We start from the raw sequence: 26,179 nt of genomic DNA, 5'->3' as shown, positions 1-26,179 counted from the left end.
AGTCCCATAAGTGCAGTTCAAGCTGGTGAGGTGGCAAGCACAAGTAGTGTCCCGCTGCCACCAAAAAGACAAACACAGGCCCGTCGTGCCCATAATGCCCTTCCTGCTGCATTCGCCAATCCTAATTGGGAACCCACCACTTCTGCAGCGCCCGTACTTCCCCCATTCACATCCCCAACCAAATGCAGTCGGCTGCATGAGAGGCATTTTTATGTCCTCCCGAGTACCCCTACCCAACGAACCCCCCCCCAAAAAAGATGTCGTGTCTGCAGCAAGCGCGGATATAGGCGTGACACCCGCTATTATTGTCTCTCCTGTCCTGACAATCCTGGTCTTTGCATTGGTGAATGTTTTGAACGCTACCATTCACTAGTTGAGTATTAGCGTAGGGTACAGCATTGCACAGACTAGGCACACTTTCACAGGGTCTCCCAAGATGCCATCGCATTTTGAGAGACCCGAACCTAGAACCGGTTACAGTTATAAAAGTTAGTTACAAAAAAAAGTGTAAAAAAAAAAAAAAAAAAAAAAAAAAAAAACACAAACAAAAATATAAAATAAAAAATAATAGTTGTTGTTTTATTGTTCTTTCTCTCTCTATTCTCTCTCTATTGTTCTGCTCTTTTTTACTGTATTCTATTCTGCAATGTTTTATTGTTATGTTTTATCATGTTTGCTTTTCAGGTATGCAATTTTTTATACTTTACCGTTTACTGTGCTTTATTGTTAACCATTTTTTTGTCTTCAGGTACGCCATTCACGACTTTGAGTGGTTATACCAGAATGATGCCTGCAGGTTTAGGTATCATCTTGGTATCATTCTTTTCAGCCAGCGGTCGGCTTTCATGTAAAAGCAATCCTAGCGGCTAATTAGCCTCTAGACTGCTTTTACAAGCAGTGGGAGGGAATGCCCCCCCCCCCCCCCAACGTCTTCCGTGTTTTTCTCTGGCTCTCCTGTCTCAACAGGGAACCTGAGAATGCAGCCGGTGATTCAGCCAGCTGAATATAGAGCTGATCAGAGACCAGAGTGGCTCCAATCATCTCTATGGCCTAAGAAACCGGAAGCTACGAGCATTTTATGACTTAGATTTCGCCGGATGTAAACAGCGCCATTGGGAAATTGACAAAGCATTTTATCACACCGATCTTGGTGTGGTCAGATGCTTTGAGGGCAGAGGAGAAATCTAGGGTCTAATAGACCCCAATTTTTTCAAAAAAGAGTACCTGTCACTACCTATTGCTATGATAGGGGATATTTACATTCCCTGAGATAACAATAAAAATGATTTAAAAAAAAAAAAAAAATGAAAGGAACAGTTTTACAATAAGATAAAAAAAATAATAATAATAAAGAAAAAAAAAAAAAAAAGCACCCCTGTCCCCCCTGCTCTCGCGCTAAAGCGAACGCAAACGTCGGTCTGGCGTCAAATTTAAACAGCAATTGCACCATGCATGTGAGGTATCACCGGGAACGTCAGATCGAGGGCAGTAATTTTAGCAGTAGACCACCTCTGTAAATCTAAAGTGGTAACCTGTAAAGGCTTTTAAAGGCTTTTAAAAATGTATTTAGTTTGTCGCCACTGCACGTTTGTGCGCAATTTTAAAGCATGTCATGTTTGGTATCCATGTACTCGGCCTAAGATCATCTTTTTTATTTCATCAAACATTTGGGCAATATAGTGTGTTTTAGTGCATTAAAATTTAAAAGTGTGTTTTTTCCCCAAAAAATGTGTTTGAAAAATCGCTGCGCAAATACTGTGTGAAAAAAAAAAATGAAACATCCACCATTTTAATCTGTAGGGCATTTGCTTTAAAAAAATATATAATGTTTGGGGGTTCAAAGTAATTTTCTTGCAAAAAAAAAATATTTTTTTATGTAATCAAAAAGTGTCAGAAAGGGCTTTGTCTTCAAGTGGTTAGAAGAGTGGGTGATGTGTGACATAAGCTTCTAAATGTTGTGCATAAAATGCCAGGACAGTTCAAAACCCCCCCCAAATGACCCCATTTTGGAAAGTAGACACCCCAAGCTATTTGCTGAGAGGCATGTCGAGTCCATGGAATATTTTATATTGTGACACAAGTTGCGGGAAAGAGACAATTTTTTTTTTTTTTTTATTTTTTTTTGCGCAAAGTTGTCACTAAATGATATATTGCTCAAACATGCCATGGGAATATGTGAAATTACGGGGATACCACATGTGAGACTTTTTGGGAGCCTAGCCGCGTACGGGACCCCAAAAACCAAGCACCGCCTTCAGGCTTTCTAAGGGTGTAAATTTTTGATTTCACTCTTCACTGCCTATCACAGTTTCGGAGGCCATGGAATGCCCAGGTGGCAAAAAAACCCCCCCAAATGACCCCATTTTGGAAAGTAGACACCCCAAGCTATTTGATGAGAGGTATAGTGAGTATTTTGCAGACCTCACTTTTTGTCACAAAGTTTTGAAAATTGAAAAAAGAAAAAAAAAAAATGTTTTTTCTCGTCTTTCTTTTCAAAAACAAATGAGAGCTGCAAAATACTCACCATGCCTCTCAGCAAATAGCTTGGGGTGTCTACTTTCCAAAATGGGGTCATTTGGGGGGGGTTTGTGCCACCTGGGCATTCCATGGCCTCCGAAACTGTGATAGGCAGTGAAGAGTGAAATCAAAAATTTACACCTTTAGAAATCCTGAAGGCGGTGATTGGTTTTCGGGGCCCCGTACGCGGCTAGGCTCCCAAAAAGTCCCACACATGTGGTATCCCCGTACTCAGGAGAAGTAGCTAAATGTATTTTGGGGTGCAATTCCACATATGCCCATGGCCTGTGTGAGCAATATATCATTTAGTGACAACTTTGTGCAAAAAAAAAAAAAATTGTCACTTTCCCGCAACTTGTGTCAAAATATAAAACATTCCATGGACTCAACATGCCTCAAAGCAAATAGCTTGGGGTGTCTACTTTCCAAAATGGGGTCATTTGGGGGGGTTTTATGCCATCTGGGCATTTTATGGCCTTCAAAACTGTGATAGGTAGTGAGGAGTAAAATCAAAAATGTACAACCTTAGAAATCCTGAAGGCAGTGATTGGTTTTCGAGGCCCCGTACGCGGCTAGGCTCCCAAAAAGTCCCACACATGTGGTATCCCCATACTCAGGAGAAGCAGCTAAATGTTTTTGGGGTGCAATTCCACATATGCCCATGGCCTGTGTGAGCAATATATCATTTAGTGACAACTTTTTGTAATTTTGTTTTTTTTTTTTGTCATTATTCAATCACTTGGGACAAAAAAAATGAATATTCAATGGGCTCAACATGCCTCTCAGCAATTTCCTTGGGGTGTCTACTTTCCAAAATGGGGTCATTTGTGGGGGTTTTGCACTGCCCTGCCATTTTAGCACCTCAAGAAACGACATAGGCAGTCATAAATTAAAGGCTGTGTAAATTCCAGAAAATGTACCCTAATTTGTAGGCGCTATAACTTTTGCGCAAACCAATAAATATACACTTATTGACATTTTTTTTACCAAAGACATGTGGCCGAATACATTTTGGCCTAAATGTATGACTAAAATTGAGTTTATTGGATTTTTTTTAGAACAAAAAGTAGAAAATATCATTTTTTTTCAAAATTTTCGGTCTTTTTCCGTGTATAGCGCAAAAAATAAAAACGGCAGAGGTGATCAAATACCATCAAAAGAAAGCTCTATTTGTGGGAAGAAAAGGACGCAAATTTCGTTTGGGTACAGCATTGCATGACCGCGCAATTAGCAGTTAAAGCGACGCAGTGCCGAATTGTAAAAAGTGCTCTGGTCAGGAAGGAGGTAAAACCTTCCGGGGCTGAAGTGGTTAAAAATTTCTACAGGTTACCAGTTTTGAGTTGGAGGAAGTCTGGGGCTAGAATTATTGCTCTCACTTTAACGATCGCGGCAATACCTCACATGTGTGGTTTGAACACAGTTTTCATATGCAGCCGCTACTCCATGTGCGTTTTTGCTTCTGCGCGCATTGGGATAGGGCGCTTTAAAAAAAAAACATTTTTTTCTTATTTATTTTAATATTTTTTATTTTGACACACTTTCTATTACTATTAAGGGATGTTTACATTCCTTGTAAGAGAAAAAAAGAATGACAGGACCTCTTAAATATGAAATCTGGGGTCAAAAAGACCTTAGATCTCATATTTTATGTTAAAATGCAATAAAGTGTCACTTAAAAGGAGAATATTTTTTATTTTTTTTTCCAAGAGCTATGGGCGGAAGTGATGTTTGACTTCGCTTCCGCCCTCCCATGCTATGGAGCAGGGGTCATCTTCCCCTCAGTCGGCAGCCAGGCATCCACAGGAGAGGATTGGGCGGGTCCGGTAAGCGGCAGAGATGACCAGAGCACAGCGGAAGAGGGGTCGGTTCATCTTTCCCACCGCCGATTAAAAGTGATCTTGCGGCGATTCCGCCGCAGGGACCACTTTTATCTGAAAGAGAAATGCACTGCCTTCCCAAGAATACCGGGGTTATGGCAGCTAGATGCTGCCATATTCACGGTATTTAGCGTCTTAAGTACCGACGTACGGGTACGTCGTTTTGCGTGAAGTGGTTAAACCAGGAGGACAATTTAAAAAAAAAAAAAACTATACAGACGTGCATTAGCACATCGAAAACCTGGCTCCGATGTCACCGACAGGGCCCACGCAGGGGTCCCTAGTAAATAGTATAACATATTGGAATGTCCGACAAGTTATAGAAATCCTAATCGACCCTTCTCGGTTAGCTGGCTGAGCCCACCCTTCAGGGTTAAACCAATGCAAGGACTATACACAGGAAGCATTGTACTATGACGGGCAGAGCACTGGAGTCTGCCAGGGAGGTCAACTATTATCCGAGGAGTATCTCAATCTGCTGCGGCCGTAGAAGGTTTGGCCAGCCACTTAGACCACACTCTGTCACATTTTTTAGGGCAACCTGTGTGTGTGTGTAAGGGTATAACATTATTCACAAGTGTTTTCCACAGACCCAAAGAAGGGGGAGCCCTTTTTTTCCAGGAGAGAATGATGGATTTCTTGGCATAGAATAGTAAGAGACCCAACAAGGGTTTCTCAGCCACCCTGGGGACCAGGTCCTCCACCAACTCAAGCAGGCATATTCTCGTGTACGGGGTAATAAAGATATTAAGTAGTTCATTCACTTCCATAAGGATCTGTGACCAATAGGCAGTGATTTACCGGACAAGACCAAAGGATGTGTATGTAATCTCCAGGAGTATAATCGCATTTCCAGCACTCCGGGGAAAGAGAGGATCTCATCTTGCACACCCGAACGGGAGTGAGATGGGCCAATCTTATATTGGATAAGACGGTCTTTCGGGGAGATGAGTATTTTAAAGGGGATGTCCCAGATGTCCTTATTCCAACTCCGGAACATCCCGGACCCATTGTTGATGGAGCCTGGACAATTCAGGAGATGAGAATCAGAGGAGATATGCGTACAGCACAGAGGTGGGCTTCTCTGAACAGTCGTAGCACAGAATCCGCTCTAGATCTGATTGCACCATCTGCTTCTTATCTGGAGGGAATTGAGGCCTGAAAGAATGGGACAACTGCAGGTATCGAAATAGATGTGAAGGTGGGATTTTAAGCTATTAGATGATCAAATGAAGCAATGGAGAGGTCTGAGGTGATATTGGAATGTAATTTTAATTTTGTATTTAGCCATAAAACAGGGTCCGGGAGTTGGAAGAAATGAGGTAGACTGGAGTTATTCCAAAGGCGGGTGTTTGGGGAGACAGCAGTCTGGGGGTATTTCTCGCAAGCCAGGCCCGCCTTCCAGGCCCTAAGGGTCCTACCCATGGAGGGGGTCAGGTCATAGGGAGCTTTTGGACCTCACAAGGGAAGGTTCGGCAATGCCTCCACAGACCTTACTACTGTAGCTTCAGTGGCCAATACCGAGTTGGACTTATCTGTGACGAGCCACCAGAATGCTGTAACTAACTGAGCTGCAATAAAATATTTGTGGCAGTCCGGGAATGCCAAGCCCCCCCATCCTAGAAAAAGGACGCATAAGGGTGGTCAACTTAAACCGGTGGGGCCGTGGGCCCCAGAGAAAGGAGGAAAAAAATACTGTTTAAGTGAGAAAAAAATTACTTTGAAATCCATTGAGGAGAGTTACAAAACAAATATGTAAATTTTCATTTTGATGAGGTTGATATGTCCCAACAGGGACAGAGGAAGGTTCTCCCATGCTTTGTTTGCCTTTAACTGAGTTGACCACTGGGCAATGTAATGGTCAGCCACATTTTTCGAGATTCGTACCTCTAAATAGGTCAACTCATCCACCCATTGTAGCTGAAAAGTAGCCAGTGCTGTTTTGTCAGCATCATCAATGGCGAGCAATTGGGACTTGGACCAGTTAAGTCTAAGCCCTCTCACCTTTGAGAATTCATCTCGGACCTGCAATACTCCCCCCAGAGAGGAATCTGCATAGTTAGAAAGAGAAGGTCATCCGCATACAGGGCTACCCTCTCCTCCAGCCAGGCCAGTCGTAGCCCTTTAATGTGCAGCGAGATATGGAGTGCCTCCACCACCGGTGGCAATGGCAAATAGGGCCGGAGAAAGAGGACAGCCCTGCCGCGTCCCCCTGGAGAGCTGACACCTGACCCCCCCCCCCCCCCCCAAACGTATGGCGGCCTTCGGCGAGTGATGGATGGCTTTCAACCATTGAATAAACACCAGGGGAAACCCCATCCTCCTAAGAATCTCCCACAGGAAAGGCCACTCAATCAAGTCAAGACTTCTCGATATCGAGAGAAGCAACTACTCTAGTACCTTGATTATCATGTTTTGCGTGAAGTGACGTTAATCTACGAAGATTAATGTCTGTAGATTTGTGAGTCATGAATCCAGTCTGGTCCGAGTCCACAATGGAAGGAAGCAGGGGATTGAGTCTGGAAGTGAGAAGCTTAGTTAAGATTTTGAGGTCATTGTTGAGAAGTGCAATGGGTCTATAGAAAGCACATCATTTTGGATCCTTAGAGGCTTTAGGAATGAGTATAACATGTGCGTGTGTCATGGATGGGGGAAGGGCACCCTGTTACAGGCAATGCGTGTGGAGGGCGGCCAGTCTGGGAGCCAAAATGTCAGCATGTGCTATACAAGTCTGCCGGCAGCCCATCCAGGCCAGGAGCCTTGTCAGTGGAGAGGGACTTAATCACTGCAAGAACCTCCTCTGTGGTAATTGGGTTAACTAGCTGAGCTCTTTCTGCATCGGAGAGCCAACCAAGGGCTATCTGATCCAGGAAAGATGCTAACACCTCTGGATCTAAACCTGAGGGCAATGTGGTGGTGTATAAGGATTGGTAAAAGTCATGGAATGCCTGCAATATGGCCTCTGGCGATGAGATGACCTCACCCGTGGGAGAAGCTCAGGGATCAAGGTAGTAGCGGTGTCATAATGGGACATCATCACCAACCGCTTGCCATTTCTGTCTCCTTAAAAATAAATAATAAATATACCGTGCTAAATGCTATAAGTAACTTCCTGAGGACGGCCAATCTGAGGCCGAAATGCGTAGAGGTTGAGTCAGGTGATCGTGACAAATTAAGCCCATACCTGGAAATCGAGCCCTTCACTGCATGAACTGATCAGGCAGATTTTATGGACCATATTTTTACCTGCTGTTCACTCCGGGTTCCAGGATATCAGGCACTCATACATGCGAGTTGAATATCTTTTAATTCTTTGGAATAAATGTTCTTTTTAAACGGTACTGCACAATGAGGTTTTCTCTATTGTATCCATCTATATGAGGAACATTCATCATAGTTAACCAACGGCCCAGAGGATATCTACAGAGGTCACCCCACACACGCATTTGACCTAACTAGCAATAGTTGGTCCAATCCCAAGGGTGAGTGCACATCTACTAGGGGGGCACCCTATTTAAGTACATAAGGAGCACGGAACTACTTATCAAGTCACAGCACTGTATATGAGTTTTTCATCATTGTTTCATAAGCACCAGCACTTTTGACTGGGGACTGTTTGATTGTTTTCAGTATTTTTGATTTTTCTGTATGTAGCAATATATTGCATATAGCATTTAGCTGCTCAAATCCTGTGGTAATTTTTTATTTTTATCCATGATATTAATAAATACATGAGGTGATTTATATTGGTAGGAATCCTTTTGGCGCTATATATATATATATATATATATATATATATATATATATATATATATATATATATATATATATATATATATATATATATATATATATATATATATAATTATACACAATTATACACACACACACCGTGGGGACGGAAAGTATTCAGACCCCCTTAAATTTTTCACTCTGTTATATTGCAGCCATTTGCTAAAATCATTTACGTTCATTTTTTTTCCTCATTAATGTACACACAGCACCCCATATTGACAGAAAACCACAGAATTGTTGACATTTTTGCAGATTTATTAAAAAAGAAAAACTGAAATCACATGGTCCTAAGTATTCAGACACTTTGCTGTGACACTCATATATTTAACTCAGGTGCTGTCCATTTCTTCTGATCATCCTTGAGATGGTTCTACACCTTCATTTGAGTCCAGCTGTGTTTGATTATACTGATTGGACTTGATTAGGAAAGCCACACACCTGTCTGTTTAAGACCTTACAGCTCACAGTGCATGTCAGAGCAAATGAAAATCATGAGGTCAAAGGAACTGCTTGAAGAGCTCAGAGACAGAATTGTGGCAAGGCACAGATCTGGCCAAGGTTACAAAAAAATTTCTGCTGCACTTAAGGTTCCTAAGAGCACAGTGGCCTCCATAATCCTTAAATGGAAGACGTTTGGAAAGACCAGAACCCTTCCTAGAGCTGGCCGTCCGGCCAAACTGAGCTATCGGGGGAGAAGAGCCTTGGTGAGAGAGGTAAAGAACCCAAACATCACTGTGGCTGAGCTCCAGAGATGCAGTCGGGAGATGGGAGAAAGTTGTAGAAAGTCAACCATCACTGCAGCCCTCCACCAATCGGGGCTTTATGGCAGAGTGGCCCGATGGAAGCCTCTCCTCAGTGCAAGATGCATGAAAGCCTGCATGGAGTTTGCTTAAAAAAAAAAAAAAAACCTGAAGGACTCCAAGTTGGTGAGAAATAAGATTCTCTGGTCTGATGAGACCAAGATAGAACTTTTTGGCCTTTAATTCTAAGCGGTATGTGTGGAGAAAAACAGGCACTGCTCATCACCTGTCCAATACAGTCCCAACAGTGAAGCATGGTGGGAGTATCATGCTGTGGGGGTGTTTTTCAGCTGCAGGGACAGGACGACTGGTTGCAATCGAGGGAAAGATGAATGCAGCCAAGTACAGGGATATCCTGGACGAAAAACTTCTCCAGAGTGCTCAGGACCTCAGACTGGGCTGAAGGTTTACCTTCCAACAAGACAATGACCCTAAGCACATAGCTAAAATAGCGAAGGAGTGGCTTCACAACTCTGTGACCATTCTTGAATGGCCCAGCCAGAGCCCTGACTTAAACCCAATTTAGCATCTCTGAAGAAACCTAAAAATGGCTGGCCACCAACGTTTACCATCCAACCTGACAGAACTGGAGAGGATCTGCAAGGAGGAATGGCAGAGGATCCCCAAATCCAGGTGTGAAAAACTTGTTGCATCTTTCCCAAAAAGACACATGGCTGTATTAGATCAAAAGGGTGCTTCTACTAAATACTGAGCAAAGGGTCTGAATACTTAGGACCATGTGATATTTCGTTTTTTCTTTTTTAATAAATCTGCAAAAATGTCAACAATTCTGCTGTGGTTTTCTGTCAATATGGGGTGCTGTGTGTACATTAATGAGCAAAAAAATTAACTTAAATGATTTTAGCAAATGGCTGCAATATAACAAAGTGAAAAATTTAAGGAGGTCTGAATACTTTCCGCCCCCACTGTGTGTATGTATGTATATAAATCATCTCTCTCTCATATTTTTGTCCCCTTGTTCAAAGAATTTTTGTTTCATTGTATAACGTTCTAGCCAAGTAACCTCCCTCTCAAGTTCAGTGGTCATAGCAGTTTGTTGTAGCTTGACCGCCTTAATAACCGAGATGCAGTGACCTCTGGTATATGCCTTAAGGCATCCAAAACTATCTCTGGAGAGGACGACCCCTTATTTAAATCCCGGTAGCTTTGCAAAGCTGGTGGGGTCTGCTTAGCAATATCAGGTTGTGAGATCCATTGAGCACCAAGATGCCACATGGAGCCGCTACACGACGAGGTGCTTAATGTAACTGCCAGGGGACTATGGTCCGACAGACCACTGGGTAGGTATATGGCATCTAGAACGTCTGCCAGCATGGAGGGGTTTGCAAAAGGAAAGTCAATCCTACAGGAGGTTTTGTAGTAAGTAGAGAATCATAAGTAGGTTTTAGTGGAAGGATATTTCCACCTCCAGACCTCCGTTACACCAGCTGACAGCGCCCAATTTAGCAGGTCCCCATTAAAGGACTTGGGTGGTGTGGGTCTATCCAAATCTGGGGAGAGGATGGCGTTAAAATCGCCTAGCAGTAAGATTTTGGCAGGCAAATAGGTGATTCTCTCCAGGAAAAGAGTGAAGCATCTTGGGTTTAAAGGGTGGAGGAACTTGTATGCCAGCGAAGACGTATCTCCGCTGCCACATTGCTAGCACCAATACCACAAATCTACCTTGTGGGTCCATATGGACTGCCTCTACAATGCAGGGGAGGGATTTATGTACCAGTATGAAAACCTCTATCTTGTATGTCAAGTAAGAAGCAAGAAAAGCTTTCTGTACCCATGGATTTTTTAGAGCCAATAGTTTACTACCCACCAGGTGTCTCCCCTGCAGAACCAAAATAGTTGGAGCCCCGCACATTCCAGGATACCACAGAGAAGGTTTCCCTATCGCATAATGCCATAGTCGGGAAAATTCACTCGGACATCCAGTCTCTCTTCTGTACATTCCTATCGATCATCATGTCCGATCATTGTACAGTACTGTAGCGATGAATTGTTAGGAATATAGGAAGGCGGGCGATAGTGGCCAGCTCCAATACTGCTGCGTGAAAAGTCTAGTGCTAACCCATCACCTTCTATCTCCTCAGTTTTCCTATTTGCCTATTTTATATGATGGCTTGTCTCAATGATTGACAGAAAACACCAGGATGGCACACTGAAAGATGTGTGAAATTAATTACATGCAGACACCTGTGGTGGTGTTTTTTAATTTTTGACAGTTTATCAAACCAACTGTGAGTACAGGTGTATTTAAAATGTTACAGATCTGTTTGGCTAATGAAAAACTTCACTACGCAGTATCTAGATCTAAAATGGCCCGTCTGTCTTAAGACACATAGTTGACACGCAAGCAAAGGATCAGTCCAGGCAAGAGGCAGAAACTTGGTCAATAAACAGTCAAATCGGGAATACAGATTTTGGCTACACTGGGCTGGTGAAACTGTGGCTGGTGTGGTGATAGGGAAACTGTGACTGGCAGCACTTTTAGGGTTTGTTCCCATTTGGGGGGGAACAAACATTAAGATAAAAAAACCTGTGTGCAGCAGCACCCCTACTACTTAACTGAGGTCCCTCGAGATCCAGCTATGTTGCAGCAGTGTCTAAACTGCCCAGGACTCCATTGGCTCCCACTGCTGTCGTTCAAAGTCAGTCAGCCAATGAGAAAGGGGCGGGGCAGGGTCTGTTTTTTTTGTTCCTCAAGGAGAGGCACTCATCACCTAGCATCTCATGTGACCACAGAATTAAGGCAAGTAATTAGGCACTTGGATAAGGTGCCTCTCATTCTGCAGCTCAAAAAGACTGGATCTGGTGTGTCATGAGACTCTGGATTCAGGTAAGAATTTGGGTCATTTAGGATACAATTTTGGATACAGGCGTTAGCTGTGGCTCGCTGAGGAACCGCAGCCAGCACCACACTACGCATGCATAAGCTAGCCCTATGCAAGCTTGCGCATGCATTAATGGTCCTGCAGCCTCCTGGGAAATTTGACACCTACCAGGATGGGGCAGAGCAAGGAACATCATCCATGCCTAGGCGAGGAGTGCGAAAGTAGGAGAGGGTATCGATCTTAAAAAACCAAAACCAAGACCCCCAAAAGAAAACCTACAACTTGGTTACAAGCTAGGGGGAGGGAGTGAACCAGTCTGGACTTCACTTTTTGAGTGAAGTTCTGCTTTAAGTTGGACAATAAGCGATGGTGGTTTAAAATTTCGTTGGGGGTCACTGGCCAGAGTTCAGCTTAGTAGCTTCGGTCTATTTTGCATGATTTAACCACAATGGGCATATTGGCTGAGCCATTCTTTGCTGTTTTTTTGTGGGGTTCCTTGGTGACAATGTGTCGATCATAAGAAATTGATTATGTATATAGATAAAATTATCAGTCACTTGAAGCAATGATTTTCTATTACAGATTATCTTAAATGCTTTTACTGCACTTTTTGTAACCTATAAATGGAGAATACTGTAATTAAATACATGCATGTGTGCTTTTAAATTCTGTTCTGCTTTTTTCACTTTATTTTTTTTTTAATAGTATTGCGTCTAGGGGTATGTCAATCTCTCGTCCAGATGCTGTTACAGGAAAATGCAGAATGATCCGTCATGATCGAGATAAACAAAATGACCCAAATCCAAAACGGTATGTTTTTTTACTTTGTATTTAGCCTTAGTAGTTAGCAGTAAACTGAGTGGTTAGACGTTTTGACATAACTTTGGATAGAAGTTTACTTTGCTTAATTTAAGCGAGGCGATATGCTTTGTCCATTAAAGATGAACTCAAGGAATATGAAAAAGCTACCCTTGCAGTGGTGCTTTCCCTTCCACTGCAAGGGTTAAATGCTAGTTTTGCCTAGATTTACCAGTAAAGAACACTTTTACTTGCCTTATCCCTAACTCCCCTGCCAGCCAGCGCACTCCTTTTCTCCCATACCCTGGGGTGCGGACCTAGCAGCGAAAGGGTTAAAGCAATAAATCACCAAAATATCAGTTAGTGGTTCTAGCTCGATTCAGCGCTGTTTTGTTAGGAGGGAGTGGAGGGCAGGGCCGAGCCATGTTTATAGACAGCTCGGCTTTTAAGCAAGCCCACAGCTGTGTCCCCATAGGAAGCTATGTTGGTACACCGAAAAGGGAGGAGGTTCGGGGCTGCTCTGGGCAATCTACAGAGTAGGTAAGTATAATTTTTTTTTTTTTTTTTTTTAATTAAAACATTTAAAGCAGAACTCATGCAGTGCCAAACTGCTCGTTTTGTTCTAGAGGAGTGGACAGTGGAGCTATACTTGCCTGACTCGCCAATCCTCCCTGCACAAGACCAGCCCGGTACTTTGGCACCCTCCACCTTGTAAATGGACTGTACCTGATGTCAGCACGCTCCATAAAGTGGAACAATCCACTGCTGGACCATGGGAGTGCGGTTTTACAGAGGAACGGAGGATCAGGTGAGTATGAACTTTATGCTCACCCCTAGAAAAAAGAGCAGTTGACCCATGCAGTGTGGAGAATCTTTAACCACTTCCAGCCCTAGCCAATTCTGGCATTTCTCTCCTAAATGTAAAAATCAATATTTTTTTTTTCCTAGAAATCTAGAACCCCCAAACATTACAGTTGTGCTCATAAGTTTACATACCCTGGTAAAATTTATGATTTCTTGGACATTTTTCAGAAAATATGATAACACACAAACTTTTCTTTCACTCATGGTTAGTGTTTGGCTGAAGCCATTTATTATCAATCCACTGTTTACTGGATCATACTTTAATCATAATAGCAACAGAAAATACCCAAATGACCCTGATCAAAAGTTTACATACCCCAGTTCTTAATACCGTGTCCCCTTTAACATCAATGACAGCTTGAAGTCTTTTGTGGTATTTGTGGATGAGGCTCTTTTATCCTCTCAGATGGTAAAGCTGCCCATTCCACTTGGCAAAAAGCCTCCAGTTCCTGTAAATTCTTGGGCTTTCTTGCATGAACTGCACGTTTTGAGAGATCGCTCAATAATATTGAGGTCAGGAGACTGAGATGGCCACTCCTGAACCTTCACGTTATTCTGCTGTAGCCAATGAGAGGTCGATTTGGCCTTGTGTTTTGGATCATTGTCATGTTGGAATGTCCAAGTACGTCCCATGCACAGCTTCCTGGTTGATGGATGCAAATGTTCCTCCAGTATTTTTTGGTAATATACTGCATTCATCTTGCCATCAATTTTGACCAAATTTCCTGTCCCTTTTGTAGCTCACACATCCCCCAAAACATCAGCAATCCACCTCTGTACCTTTCATCATAGGCCTTGTTGACTCCTCTCCAAATGTAGCATTTATGGTTGTGGCCAAAATGTTCAATTTTGGTCTCATCACTCCAAATTACTTTGTGGCAGAAGGTTTGAGGCTTGTCTTTGTGCTGTTTGGCGTATTGTAAGTGGGATACTTTGTGGCATTTGCGTAGTAATGGCTTTCTTCTGGCGACTCGACCATGCAGCCCATCTTTCTTCAAGTACCTGCTTATTGTACATCTTGAAACAGCCACACCACATGTTTTCAGAGAGTCCTGTATTTCACCTGAAGTTATGTGTGGGTTTTTCTTTGCATCCCAAGCAATTTTCCTGGCAGTTGTGACTGAAATTTTAGTTGATCTATCTGGCCGTGATTTGGTTTCAACAGAACCCCTCATTTTCCACTTTTTGATTAGAGTTTGAACACTGCTGATTGGCATTCTAAATTCTAAAATCTTTTTATATCCCTTTCCTGTTTTATACCTTTCAACAATGTTTTCCCGCAGATCCTTTTGACAATTCTTTTGCTTTCCCCATGACTCAGAATCCAGAAACGTCAGTGCAGCACTAGATGAAAGATTCAAGGGTCTAGCAGAAGTCCAGAAACTCATTGACCTTTTATACACACACACACTAATAAGCTAACGGATCACAGGTGAGGATGGTTACCTTTTTAATAGCCATTCAAACCCCTTTGTGTCAACTTGTGTGCATGTTATCAGGCCAAAATCACCAGGGTATGTAAACTTTTGATCAGGGTCATTTGGGTAGTTTGTTTCCATTATGATTTAAAAAGCGTAAACACAGTTGATGCTAAATGGCTTCAGCCAAACACTAACCATGAGTGAAAAATGTTTGTGTTATCATTCATATTCTGTGAAAAATGGCCAAGATATCATTAATTCTGCCAGGGTATGTAAACTTATGAGCACAACTGTATATACATTTTTAGCAGAGGCCCTAGGGAATAAAACTGGAACAGGTGCAGCTGAGCTGCTACCTCCTGTATAATGCCTGGTGAGCCTCAAGAACACCGCACTCAGCCGTGGCAGTCTCTGTAAACCTCCATGTACAATCCATGCAAAAAAAGGGAGAAAGGCTGGTGCTATGAAAGTCTGCTAGAACATAATTTTGTTGTTGCAGGTAAATAGTTTTAAAAATCAAACGCGTTTCGGCCATTATGCCTAATCATGGCTTATGATTATTATTAAGATGTTTTAGCCGACTTTCATGACACCAGCCTTTTTCTAGGGAATAAAATGGCAGTCGTTGCAATTTTTTTTATGTTGCATGTTATTTGCACAGCAATTTTTCAAACGCAATAGTTTTGAAAAAAAAATACAGTTTAATGAATTTTAATGCAAGAAAACATAATGGATAACCCAATTTGGTAAAAGAATGATAATATGCCAAAAAAATAGATACCATACGTCACGCTTTAAAATTGTGCACTTGTGGAATGGTGCCAAACTACAGTACTTAAATCTCCATAGGCGACGCTTTAAAATTGTTTTTTTTACAGGTTACCAGTTTACAATTAGAGGCAATCTAGTGCTAGAAATATTGCTCTTGCTCTAACGATCGCAGAAATGCTTCACATGTGTTGTTTGAACGCCGATTTACATATGCGGGAGCGACCTACATATGTGTTTGCATCTGCGTGCGAGCACGAGGGGAAGGGGGCGCTTTGAAAAAAAAAAATGTTTTTATTTCTACATAGGTCCTCTTTATGGAGAGATCTTGGGTCTATAAGTCTATCCAGGAAAGCCTGATATCAAAAACAAAATCGATCTCAGGCTTTCCATCAAAAAAGGCAGTGCTTACATCTGCCAGAGCTGGAAGTGATGTCATGATGTCTTTCGGCCTCCAAGGGTCATAGAGCTGGCCGGGGACCATCTGGTCCGGATCCATTCTCCGGCTCCCTGATCGCTAAAGAGCCGCTAAGAGGGCTTTTACACTGTAGGGAATCAATTGCTGAGAAAATATATCTGGATGATACCTGGAGCTGCAGGCATCATTTAGATCTCTCCACTCAAAGTCCATGATGTCCTACGGGTGGGAACTGGTTAAGATCACTTTAACATTCTTGATAGGTTTTTTTGTCTCCCAGCTTTATACTTGGAAAACCATTATTGCCTGCGCAAAGTCCAGCAATAATACAAGCAGCAAATCTATTCAACATACCTGGAAACAAAATAACCAGAGTCCATCCAGCAAATAGATCCTGTTCGGAGTGATGTTTTATAGTTCATAATAAACCCTGGCAAGTGGCTCAGGTCCAATCTATAGTCTTTAAAGTGGTTCTAAAGCCTAAACATTTTTGTAAAAAATATTTAGGTAGCAATATCATCCCCTCACCCTCCCTTATACTTGCCTGAGTCCTTGCTGTGCCTGTCTGTAGCGTCTGTCTTCTCCCCCTCCCCACGGGCTTTGCTGAAGCAGCGGGAGCCATTGGCTCCTGCGGCTGGCAGTCAAATCCTGTAATGAGAAAATGGGACCAAGGTCGAGCCGCACTGTTTTTGTCTTTGGATGCAGGCAGTTGAGCCTGCATGAGTGCCTCCATAGCCAGTGGCTTGCTATGGAGCAGTCAGAAGGGAGGAGGAGCTGGGAGAGCCAGCAGTGAACCTGAGAAGAGGTTTGAGGTTGCTCTGGGCAAATCCATTGCACAGAGCAGATAAGATGCCACCAGCCAATATGTGTTATGATTTACTGTTTGATTTTAAAAAAGCATGTGGTTTTACAAGAGGTAGGGATAGATACAAATATATACTGTAAAAATAAATGTGCAGTCCAGTTGTGCTCTGTTGTATAGCATAAAGAGGGGATGATTAAAAATGTATTGCTTAATAATATTACGAGCTTGTATGTTTCCATAGCATACACACCTCAGACTATTTATATACTCTAAATATAACTCTACCCTAAAGAGGAAGGAAACTTGTTAAAGACTGAAGTTGAGTTACAGGACACATTTAAAAGAGAAGTTCGGATTTAAAAAACATTTATACATACCACTGATCGCTAAGCTCTCGGTTTTCAGAGACTATCAGTCTCTGCTCAAACCTCCCCACACTCAATAGTGTGCTGAGCTGTGGAGGAGGCGGGAGCTGCTGACCCAGGCTCTCAGCAGCTCACTGAGAGGCTGATCCAGCTTCCGGTTCAGGCATCTGGGTGGATCCCAATAATATGGTCAGGATCTTTTCAGAGTCTGGACCAGCTCTATGAAGACAGCGGCCTGTGAAAAGGGGTCACGGGAGTATAGACAAACTACACTCTAGTGATCCCCAGGAGAAGTATGGCCAAAAAAAGCATTAGCTATACTTCTCCTTTAACCGCTTGCCGACCAGCTCACACCGATATACGTCAGCAGAAGGGCACGTACAGGCGTATTAACGTACTTGTATGTTGCCCTTTTAAGAAGTGGTTTGCGGGCGTGCGCCCGCTGCGAGCTCCGAGAGTGTAATCGCGGCTCCCGCAGACTCTATGTCCGCGGGGATACCCCGTGATCATCTCACGGAGAGGAAGAACGGGGATATGCTGATGTAAACAAGCATTTCCCCGTTCTGCCTAGTGACACTGACTACAGCTCCCTGTAATCGGGATCGGTGATCAGTGTCATGTAACATATAGCCCCTCCCCCCCACAGTTAGAATCACTCCCTAGGACACACTTAACCCCTACAGCGCCTCCTAGTGGTTGACCCCTTCACTGCCAGTCACATTTACACAGTAATCAATGCATTTTTAATCGCACCGATCGCTGTATAAATGTGAATGGTCCCAAAATAGCGCCAAAAGTGTCCGATCTGTCCGCCATAATGTCGCAGTCATGAAACAAATTGCTGATCACCGCCATTACTAGTAAAAGAAAAAATTTATAAAAATGCCATAAAACTATCCCCTATTTTGTAGATGCTATAACTTTTGCGCAAACTAATCAATAAACGCTTATTGTGATTTTCATTTTTTCTTTTTACCAAAAATATGTAGAAGAATACGTATCGGCCTAAACTGAGGAAAAAAAAGTTTGGTTTTTTTATATATATTTTTGGGGATATTTATTATAGCAAAAAGTAAAAAATAATGCGTTTTTTTTCAAAATTTACGCTATTTTTTTGTTTATAGTGCATAAAAAATGCAGAGGTGATCAAATACCACCAAAAGAAAGCTCTATTTGTAAGGAAAAAAGGACGTCAATTTTGTTTGGGACCCACGTCGCACGACCGCACAATTGTCAGTTAAAGCGACGCAGTGCCGAATCGCAAAAAATGCTCTGGTCTTTTGCCAGCCAAATGGTCTGGGGCTGAAGTGGTTAAAGAAGTTGTAAAGTCAGTTTTTTTTTTTTTTTTTATCTTAATGCATTCTGTGTGTAGTAGCCCCCTAATACCTGAAGTCCCTCTCTGTCCACTAGTGTCTTCGCCCTCAAAGATTCTCCTTCATGATTGGCTGAGACAGCAATAGCGCCATTGGCTCCTGCTGCTGTCAATCAAAGTCAGCTAGCCAATCGGAGGAAAGTGGGACTCCATGTCTGAATGGACACAGGGAGATGTGACTCGGCTTGGGTGCCCCCATAGCAAGCTGCTTGCTGTGGGGGCACTGAACAGGAGGGAGGGGCCAGGATCACTGAAGAGGGAACCGAGAAGAGGAGGATCTGAGCTGCTCTGTGCAAAACCACTGCAACAGAGGAGGTAAGTACAACATGTTTGTTATTTTTATAGGAAAAAATTGAGCCGTTACAATTACTTAAACCATCATACAACCAGTTAGCAGTACAGAGGAATTTCTCATGCAGTAATAAAGCCTAGATCAGAACCTCAAAAAAATGTAGTGCTTTGTGTAAAGCAGTCTGTTTTAAAGCTAAAACCCGGTATAAAAAAAACTGAGAACTTTGTATGACAGAAATCTTTCAAACCAGTACAGTAGTAAACCAATTTGTTGAATGAATTGGACTGAATCGAAGGAAGAATAAGGAAAAACAGGTGCAGGTCAGGCAACATGCTAGAAGAGTTGATATTTAGACATTCACTGATCTCTGCAATGCACATAGTCAATAGTGGCACTCTCATGAAAATGTGTACTTATTTTGCAGGTTTGATCTGATTGCACATACAAGACATACCATGAATTCAGATGGCATAAATTCTCTCACCTACAAAGTAGTCAAGACTGAAAAGCATCCTTTGTACACAAAAATAACCGTGGATGTAGGTCCTGTGACAAGCTAACATTTGGAGTTTGGCCAATAAATCACATTCTCATTGACTATTCCTACTATAATGGCATTTAAAATATATATTTTTTTTTCATTAGATTTTATCAACTTTTTACAGATGTACTGCATTTATATGCAGTACACGCAGACTGTCCCATTTGAATATGCTCTAGAAATTATTGTCTCTGAAGAGAAAAAGAAGCATTTACTTCAGACTTACTTTTTACATCAAGTGGAGTGGATCTTCATTTGAATGTATTGCTGTACAATGCTGCTATATTTTTGGTGTTTACAGACCTAGTTGCCTGCTTCCAGTGAAATATGTGACCTTTCCAGCTGGACCGAGTACTGTGAGCCAAGCTTAAGAAAAGCACATTTGTAAATCTGTACATCAAAGGCACTTTTTATTCTACAGTTTGATATCAAAAAATGGCCTTGTAGGCACAGGCTTATTTATATACAATATGGCTTCACACTTTGAGTTTCTTTTTATAAATGTGGTTTTGGTCAGGTAAAGAACCAAGTTTTTTTTTTTTTTTTTTTTTTTTTTTTTCTTTTAGCCAACAAAAAACTCAGTGACTAAAGTTTGAAACTGTTTCATATAAGCATGTTTAATGAATTGCTGTTCTAGGTTGCTTTTTACAGCTCAGCGGTGCCTCCAAGTTGCATTTTATTTTAGCTGGAAAAAAAATTGGTGCACAGTGAGGGGAATTTACTAAAACTGGAGAAGCTGTGCATAGCAACCAATTGGCTTTTAGCATTATTTTGCAAAGCTTAACTGACCAAACTGAAGTTAGAAGCTGATTGGGTAATGTGCATAGCTTCACCAGATTTTGTCGGCTGCAGTCTTGGGGCTCATTAACGTGGAAGCTGAGCCTCATGCCGTATGCGCATACCTATTGTTTACTTTTCTGTTTTAATGCTGAGCTGTGTGCAGGCAACCAATATTGGTGAATTAACTCACATTGGCTGGCTGTATGGACTCGCCTGCAGAGCTGAGTTTAACAGGTATGCAGGAATGGGTGCACATACCCCAATGACTGCTCATCCAGAGCCATGTGTACCTGTCAAACTCAGCTGTACAGGTGCATGCAGCTCACTGCTAGGACAGAAAAGAATAAACCTAGGGCTCTTCATGCTGTTTTGGGACAAGAGCCTGAGTGAATGAGCCCTTACTAAATCTCGCTCAGTGTATGTACAGTTATTCCGTTTGATTACAGGTGGATATGCTAATGATGCATTTGCTATGTTAGTGGTAATGTTAGTGACAAAAAAGTCACAGTATTCAAGCAGCTGCAGCCTTGCCATATTTAAATGCTTTAACTTGTATTATTTATGTGTTTGCTTGTATTTAAAAGTGTGATGGGCTCAAGCAGGCAAACTGGTAGGTTTCCAGCTTTAATGCTTATTTTTCAATTTCTATATTCTTCTCAGGCCTTCATTGTTATGTTGAACTGTGTATATTGATTTATTACAATGATTGTATAAATGTAAATTTCTAAAAAAATGTTTAGCCAGCAGTGTCTGAAAATTCCTGGTACTTTATGAGAAATACTGCCACGGTGAAGCTTAGTGCATCGTGGCATTCTTCACTATACCCATGTTTTCAGTTCCTTCAATACAGGGTAAGTGGAGCTGGGATGACTCCATTAATAGATCTAGTAAATCTTTGGTGGAAGCATGGCTATAATACAGTACACACTCTGTATCTAATGCTCTTGTATCCGATACTAAGCAAAGACATGGTCCCATCTGCAGTACTGGCAACTCCCTTTTAGTGCTCACCATACCTTTGTTTTGCCAGCTCAGTTTGCTCTTGGACTAATGGAATTGAAAGCAAAGAGATTTATGTCCATTTAAACACTGCACGGATATATTTTGAGTGGTCATAGATGGACAAATAGCTGGCCGAGAATGATGGGCAGGGAGATGCATGCCATCCTCACAGGTGTATTTGAAGCTGAGGTTTACTGTGGTCTTTGGTCAGTGCTGGCAGCACCTAATACGTGGAACCTAGATGCTTTATTTTTCAGTTTGCAGTAGGGTTTTCCAACAATTTTTGGAAATTGTGATAAACCCTTTTGGCATTGCGTTTCTCTCATGAATACTCTCTAGTAGCTCAGAAATGGCCAGATAGTCTGAAGTAATGCTCAAATTTGGGGTATTGCCATTTATGGGCCACCTTTTAGTTATTCTTCAATATCTTGTAAGGCATACACCATTAAAAATAAGACCCTCGTTAGCTTGCCTTTTAGACTTCACTTATAGCCGGCTTTTTAAATACAATATTGACTAATATCTTTGTGCCTTATCCTCACAGATTTTTGATAACTATTTATATAACTATATCCTCTTGAGGGTCTGTTTTCACAATGTTTTATGCAGCAATACATGGACTATTAGGAACACATTTATAAAAAATTGTGATCCACACTTATAGACTGTTGATGTACAATCAAACAATACATTACAGTAATCTCTGGGATTTCATTATTATTCTGTTCAATTTTGTGTTTTTGTATTTACAACTACAGGTGTCCATTTATGAATGTGATTAATAAGCATTTGTAAGCAAGAGTTACGTTTAGAGTGTGACATTGTGTTACAAAAGGCATATGGAAACTGACAGTAGTCCTTATTTGTGTGAATGGCTGTCAGCCGGTTCCTTTTAGGATAAGGCAAAATTCAAGTTGTGCAACGCAAATATATATTTAAATGTACAATCAGGATAAACTTGCAAACAAAAGTTTACTATTGTCAATTCTTAATTTTTGTAAACTGTGTATTAAAAGCATATTTTTATATGAAGTTGTATAATAAACTTGAATCCACCTTTAAACTGAGTTTTTATCTGCATTTGTCTTAGATTTCAGAAATACTTTAAATATCTATGATTTATATTTTTTATTTTACAGTTTTGTCCCATATTTCCAAATGCTTTCTAGCCCTAGTTATTAGGCCCAACCCCTCCTGCGCAGCCAATCTGACAACGACTACAAAGGAGATGACTTATTAGCTGCAGCTCGTCTCGGCTGTGCGCACTTTCCTGGGACAAGCAACAGCAAGAGTGCATCTCTTTAATGGGATAAGATGTTGATGACAAGATATACTATCTGTGAGCTTCTTTTGCCTACTTCATTTGTCTTAATGAATTCAGTAATTATCAATTAGCATTTTAAGGAGCATTCAGAGAATAAGCCCACTTTCATGTGGGCAGGAGCCAATTGTTCTCAGCAAGGGATTTGCCCACTGATCCCCTGCTGAGCTAAGCGGCTGGATGACAAGTCCATGTCTGCTCTGCTTATGCAGAACGGACATGGACGCAACCTGCTCTGCTCTATGGGCAGCCAGATGTAAAGGGACAAGCTGTCCATTTGCATCCGACTGCCTATAGAGGAGAATGGAGTGTCCAGCCAGACATGGGGAATAAATCTCCTTTTTTTTTTTTTTTTTCTGAGGAATTAGATTGGACCTTAAAGTACTCAGGTGTAAACAGACACACGTTCATTACCATCCAACTGCCCATAAAGGATAGGGCATAAGAAGTATCAGCACTTTGGATGACGCTAACAAATACATTTTAAAGAATTTTATTCCTTATAGTGTATGTGGTGGGTGGCTGCTGTGCCATTTTTTTTTTTTTTTATCTGTTAACCCTACAAATAGCATATTTTCTGTACATGCTCTGCCTCATAATACAAAAATGCAGCCACCACATCACATCTAAGGACTTATAAAACCGCACTATATACGTTTTGTTTTTGTTTGTGCTTGAGCTTAGTTATTCTTTAAGGAATTAAATTGATGATGGGTTCGTTTTTTTTTTTTTTTTTCTCTCTTCTTGTGGGGTGGTCTTGAAAACTGGTATTTTTATCAGCCAGAGAAATAAAGCCGTTTTCAAGGTGGTCTTCAAGTATCATCCGCATTGCATGGTCTCCTGTTCTTGGTGCAGAAAAGAGTAACAATTGAGTGAGTCACAAATACTTGTACAAAGGGGTGCAGTTGATCAGCTGGTCTATCACATTGTATTGAAAAATAATGGCCTTAAGGCTAAAACTTGCAGTTAAAAATGGCAGATTAAAAAAAACTTGACACTTTACTATGTACATTTTTCCTTTTCTATAAATACTGGGATACTTCATATTGCAGTTTATAGTTGCATCCGCTGTCAGTCTGTCAAAAGAATTCTCCACATGAGGGATGTCTCCTTTTTCCCTATTTTATGATTGTGCCTTGGGACCCCTTGCAGGCAAGCCTGTGTAGCCATGATCATGTTACTATACTGTGTATCATGTTTGCAAGTATTTGCTATGTTCAAGATTCTTTTCAACTTTAAGGCCCCTCCATACCTTGACATCCTGCACTTGAAACTCCACCCCCAACTTTTACCGAACACAGAAACTAGAAAGGGTGCATCTAATGGCCAATACCAGGCCTTCCCATCCCAGGTACACCGTATAGAGTTTTGATGTATGACCGAGGTATATGCAGCCACCTGGAACACACATGTGCATATGCTTGTTCTAGATCAGTGATTCACTTATTAGTGAAGCAAACAATAGGATGATAACCCTGGAGCCTGCCCCTTCCAAAACAAGTCAGCTGTGCTGTTTTTCCTGGAATCCTGCTAGGTGATGGAAAACGCTTATTAAAGTGTGTGTGGCTGAGGGGTGTGGCTTGGATGGAGATGTGAGTGGACACTTCTACAGCAGCTCTCCAATCTCAACCTGCTATAATCCAGCCTGTAATGGACACATTTCATTTTGATCCAGCCTAACAGCAAGTTCTCACATCCCTGGCCTCCCTGCTTTGCCACCGTCGTCTTATAATGGTTAAAATCGGCATGACTAAAAAAACAGAGGCAAATTGGTCTATTCAGGATGGCGTCAGAGCACTTCCATAGCGAGGGATGAAGGAGAAGCTGACACACCAGAGCCCATCTGGAGGGGTTTGCACAGACTCCAGTCAAAGATCCTGCACCAACCTGTGCTTAAGACCCAGCACAGTCTCATACTCCAGACGATCCTCATGGCCTGTACAGGTGGCATGGATACATGGGGACAGTCTGATGGCATGGTGAGTATTTAAGGCCGCCGTGATCCTGACTCTGAGCACGCAGGGCTTCCCCTCCATTCTGAGCTGATATTTTAACAGCAGTGACCTCTTGAAATACCTCCCTTGTTTCACTGACCCAGGGTTTTAACAGGAAGATGTTTCTCATTAGACAAGACATTTGAAACTTGAGAGGATCACTGATGCCAAAGAGAAGATAAGCTCTCTTGAAGGCTCTGTAAATCCGTTACTACAGCATTTTTAATCCACAGCTAAAAATTTCATCCCACGATTACCACGTGGAGGGCTTGGAGAACAGGCTATGCAGAAACATTTCCTCATTGTGGGGTTGTCAAAGGGCTCAGTGGGGAGATCCCTGGTTGATTTTATAAAAGGCTAGTTGAAGGATACTTTTGGGGCTGACTGTTTCAATCCCCCTTGCAGTGGAGTGGGCACATGGGTGCCCCAACAGGTGGTGGTCTGGCAGGGACCCTAACACCCTTCCTCCATTTGTTCAACTATAAGGACAGAGACATAATTTTCCAATAAGACAATGTACAGACATCACCATGTCTGGATTTAAGCTAATTTTTCTGCTGAGGTTCCGCGTCCACAAGCAAAATATAGTGATCTGAAAAAACATCTTCACCAACTCAACAGATCCTATACCCAACAAAGTTATGAGTAGTTGCTCAAGGCATCACCCACTTTTTCGATTCACCAGCCTCAGTCCCCGTCTGGCTAGATGCCCATGGAACACCATCTTCACTCTTCAGAACCAGTTTGACTTAATCGCCTGAGCCCACAGAGTGCCTTACTTGACACATCTTCTTTAATGACTTAGGGGAGACCTGCTGCATCCAAAGTTGGTTTAATTCTCCCCCTCATACTTCTTTTGCTTTACGTGTTACATTTTGTGACACATTGCATAGACCTCACTCATGTTCAACTGAGACCAGATGGCACCCCTGTAGTGGCTCCTGTGAGAAGAAAGTTTGAACAGTTTCCAGTTATTTTGTTTTTTTGTTACTTTTTCTTTCATTATCAGTGGAAATCATTCTGGCTATGAGCAGCTTTCGCTCTACAGTAATCCAAGGACTATCAGTTATGGACTCTGGGTTGGGTAATTGAACTCTCTACTTCAGTTGTAGTCTAGATTTGTTACGTGCTGGGGTTATACAGGTTTTCCCCTCTAACCTTATATGGTTTGCTCATAGCGTAGCATATATGTCAGAGGATGTAGTAGTCTCTTGGAATATCAGGGGCTTGGGTGATGCCAACAAAAGTCAAGCAATGTTCATCACCCTTAACCTCCCTGGCGGTATGCTGAAAGTGGTACAATTATTTTGCATGAAAATTTGGCGTTTTATATTGTAGGCCTGTAATTCTTAGGAATAACTCGCTAAAATCTGTCCAAACAAGAGTCTAGTAGACATCCCAGGTATGATAAAGTTTGAAACATGAAATCATAAGTTATAATTAACTATAAATAATTATAACAAATAATAAAAAATTATTCAATAATGTAATCAAATCAAAAACACTGAAAATTGCTCAGTTGCAGAATTGTCGCTGTCATTACTTTCAGTGTTCGATGACGGATTTCCCCACAAATCACTATCGCACAATTCTGCAAGTGATTTAT

General features: G+C 41.8%; 1 protein-coding gene across 1 annotated transcript in view; it reads left to right on the top strand.

Moving 5' to 3' along the window:
• The window catches only part of B4GALT1 (beta-1,4-galactosyltransferase 1), a 130,844-nt gene extending 108,523 nt beyond the window's left edge, over positions 1-22,321 (top strand). Inside the window, exons 5-6 of the mRNA XM_073598754.1 lie at positions 12,538-12,642; positions 19,360-22,321. Coding sequence (XP_073454855.1) covers positions 12,538-12,642; positions 19,360-19,495 — 241 coding nt within the window. The 3' untranslated portion in view covers positions 19,496-22,321. The remainder of the gene's footprint in view (positions 1-12,537; positions 12,643-19,359) is intronic.
• The last annotated feature ends 3,858 nt before the right edge of the window (positions 22,322-26,179 follow it).

Source organism: Aquarana catesbeiana, linkage group LG01 (genome assembly GCF_042186555.1).
Source record: "Aquarana catesbeiana isolate 2022-GZ linkage group LG01, ASM4218655v1, whole genome shotgun sequence".
In the NCBI taxonomy this organism is placed as follows: Eukaryota; Metazoa; Chordata; class Amphibia; order Anura; family Ranidae; genus Aquarana; species Aquarana catesbeiana.
This window is presented reverse-complemented; position numbering and strand designations above follow the sequence as displayed.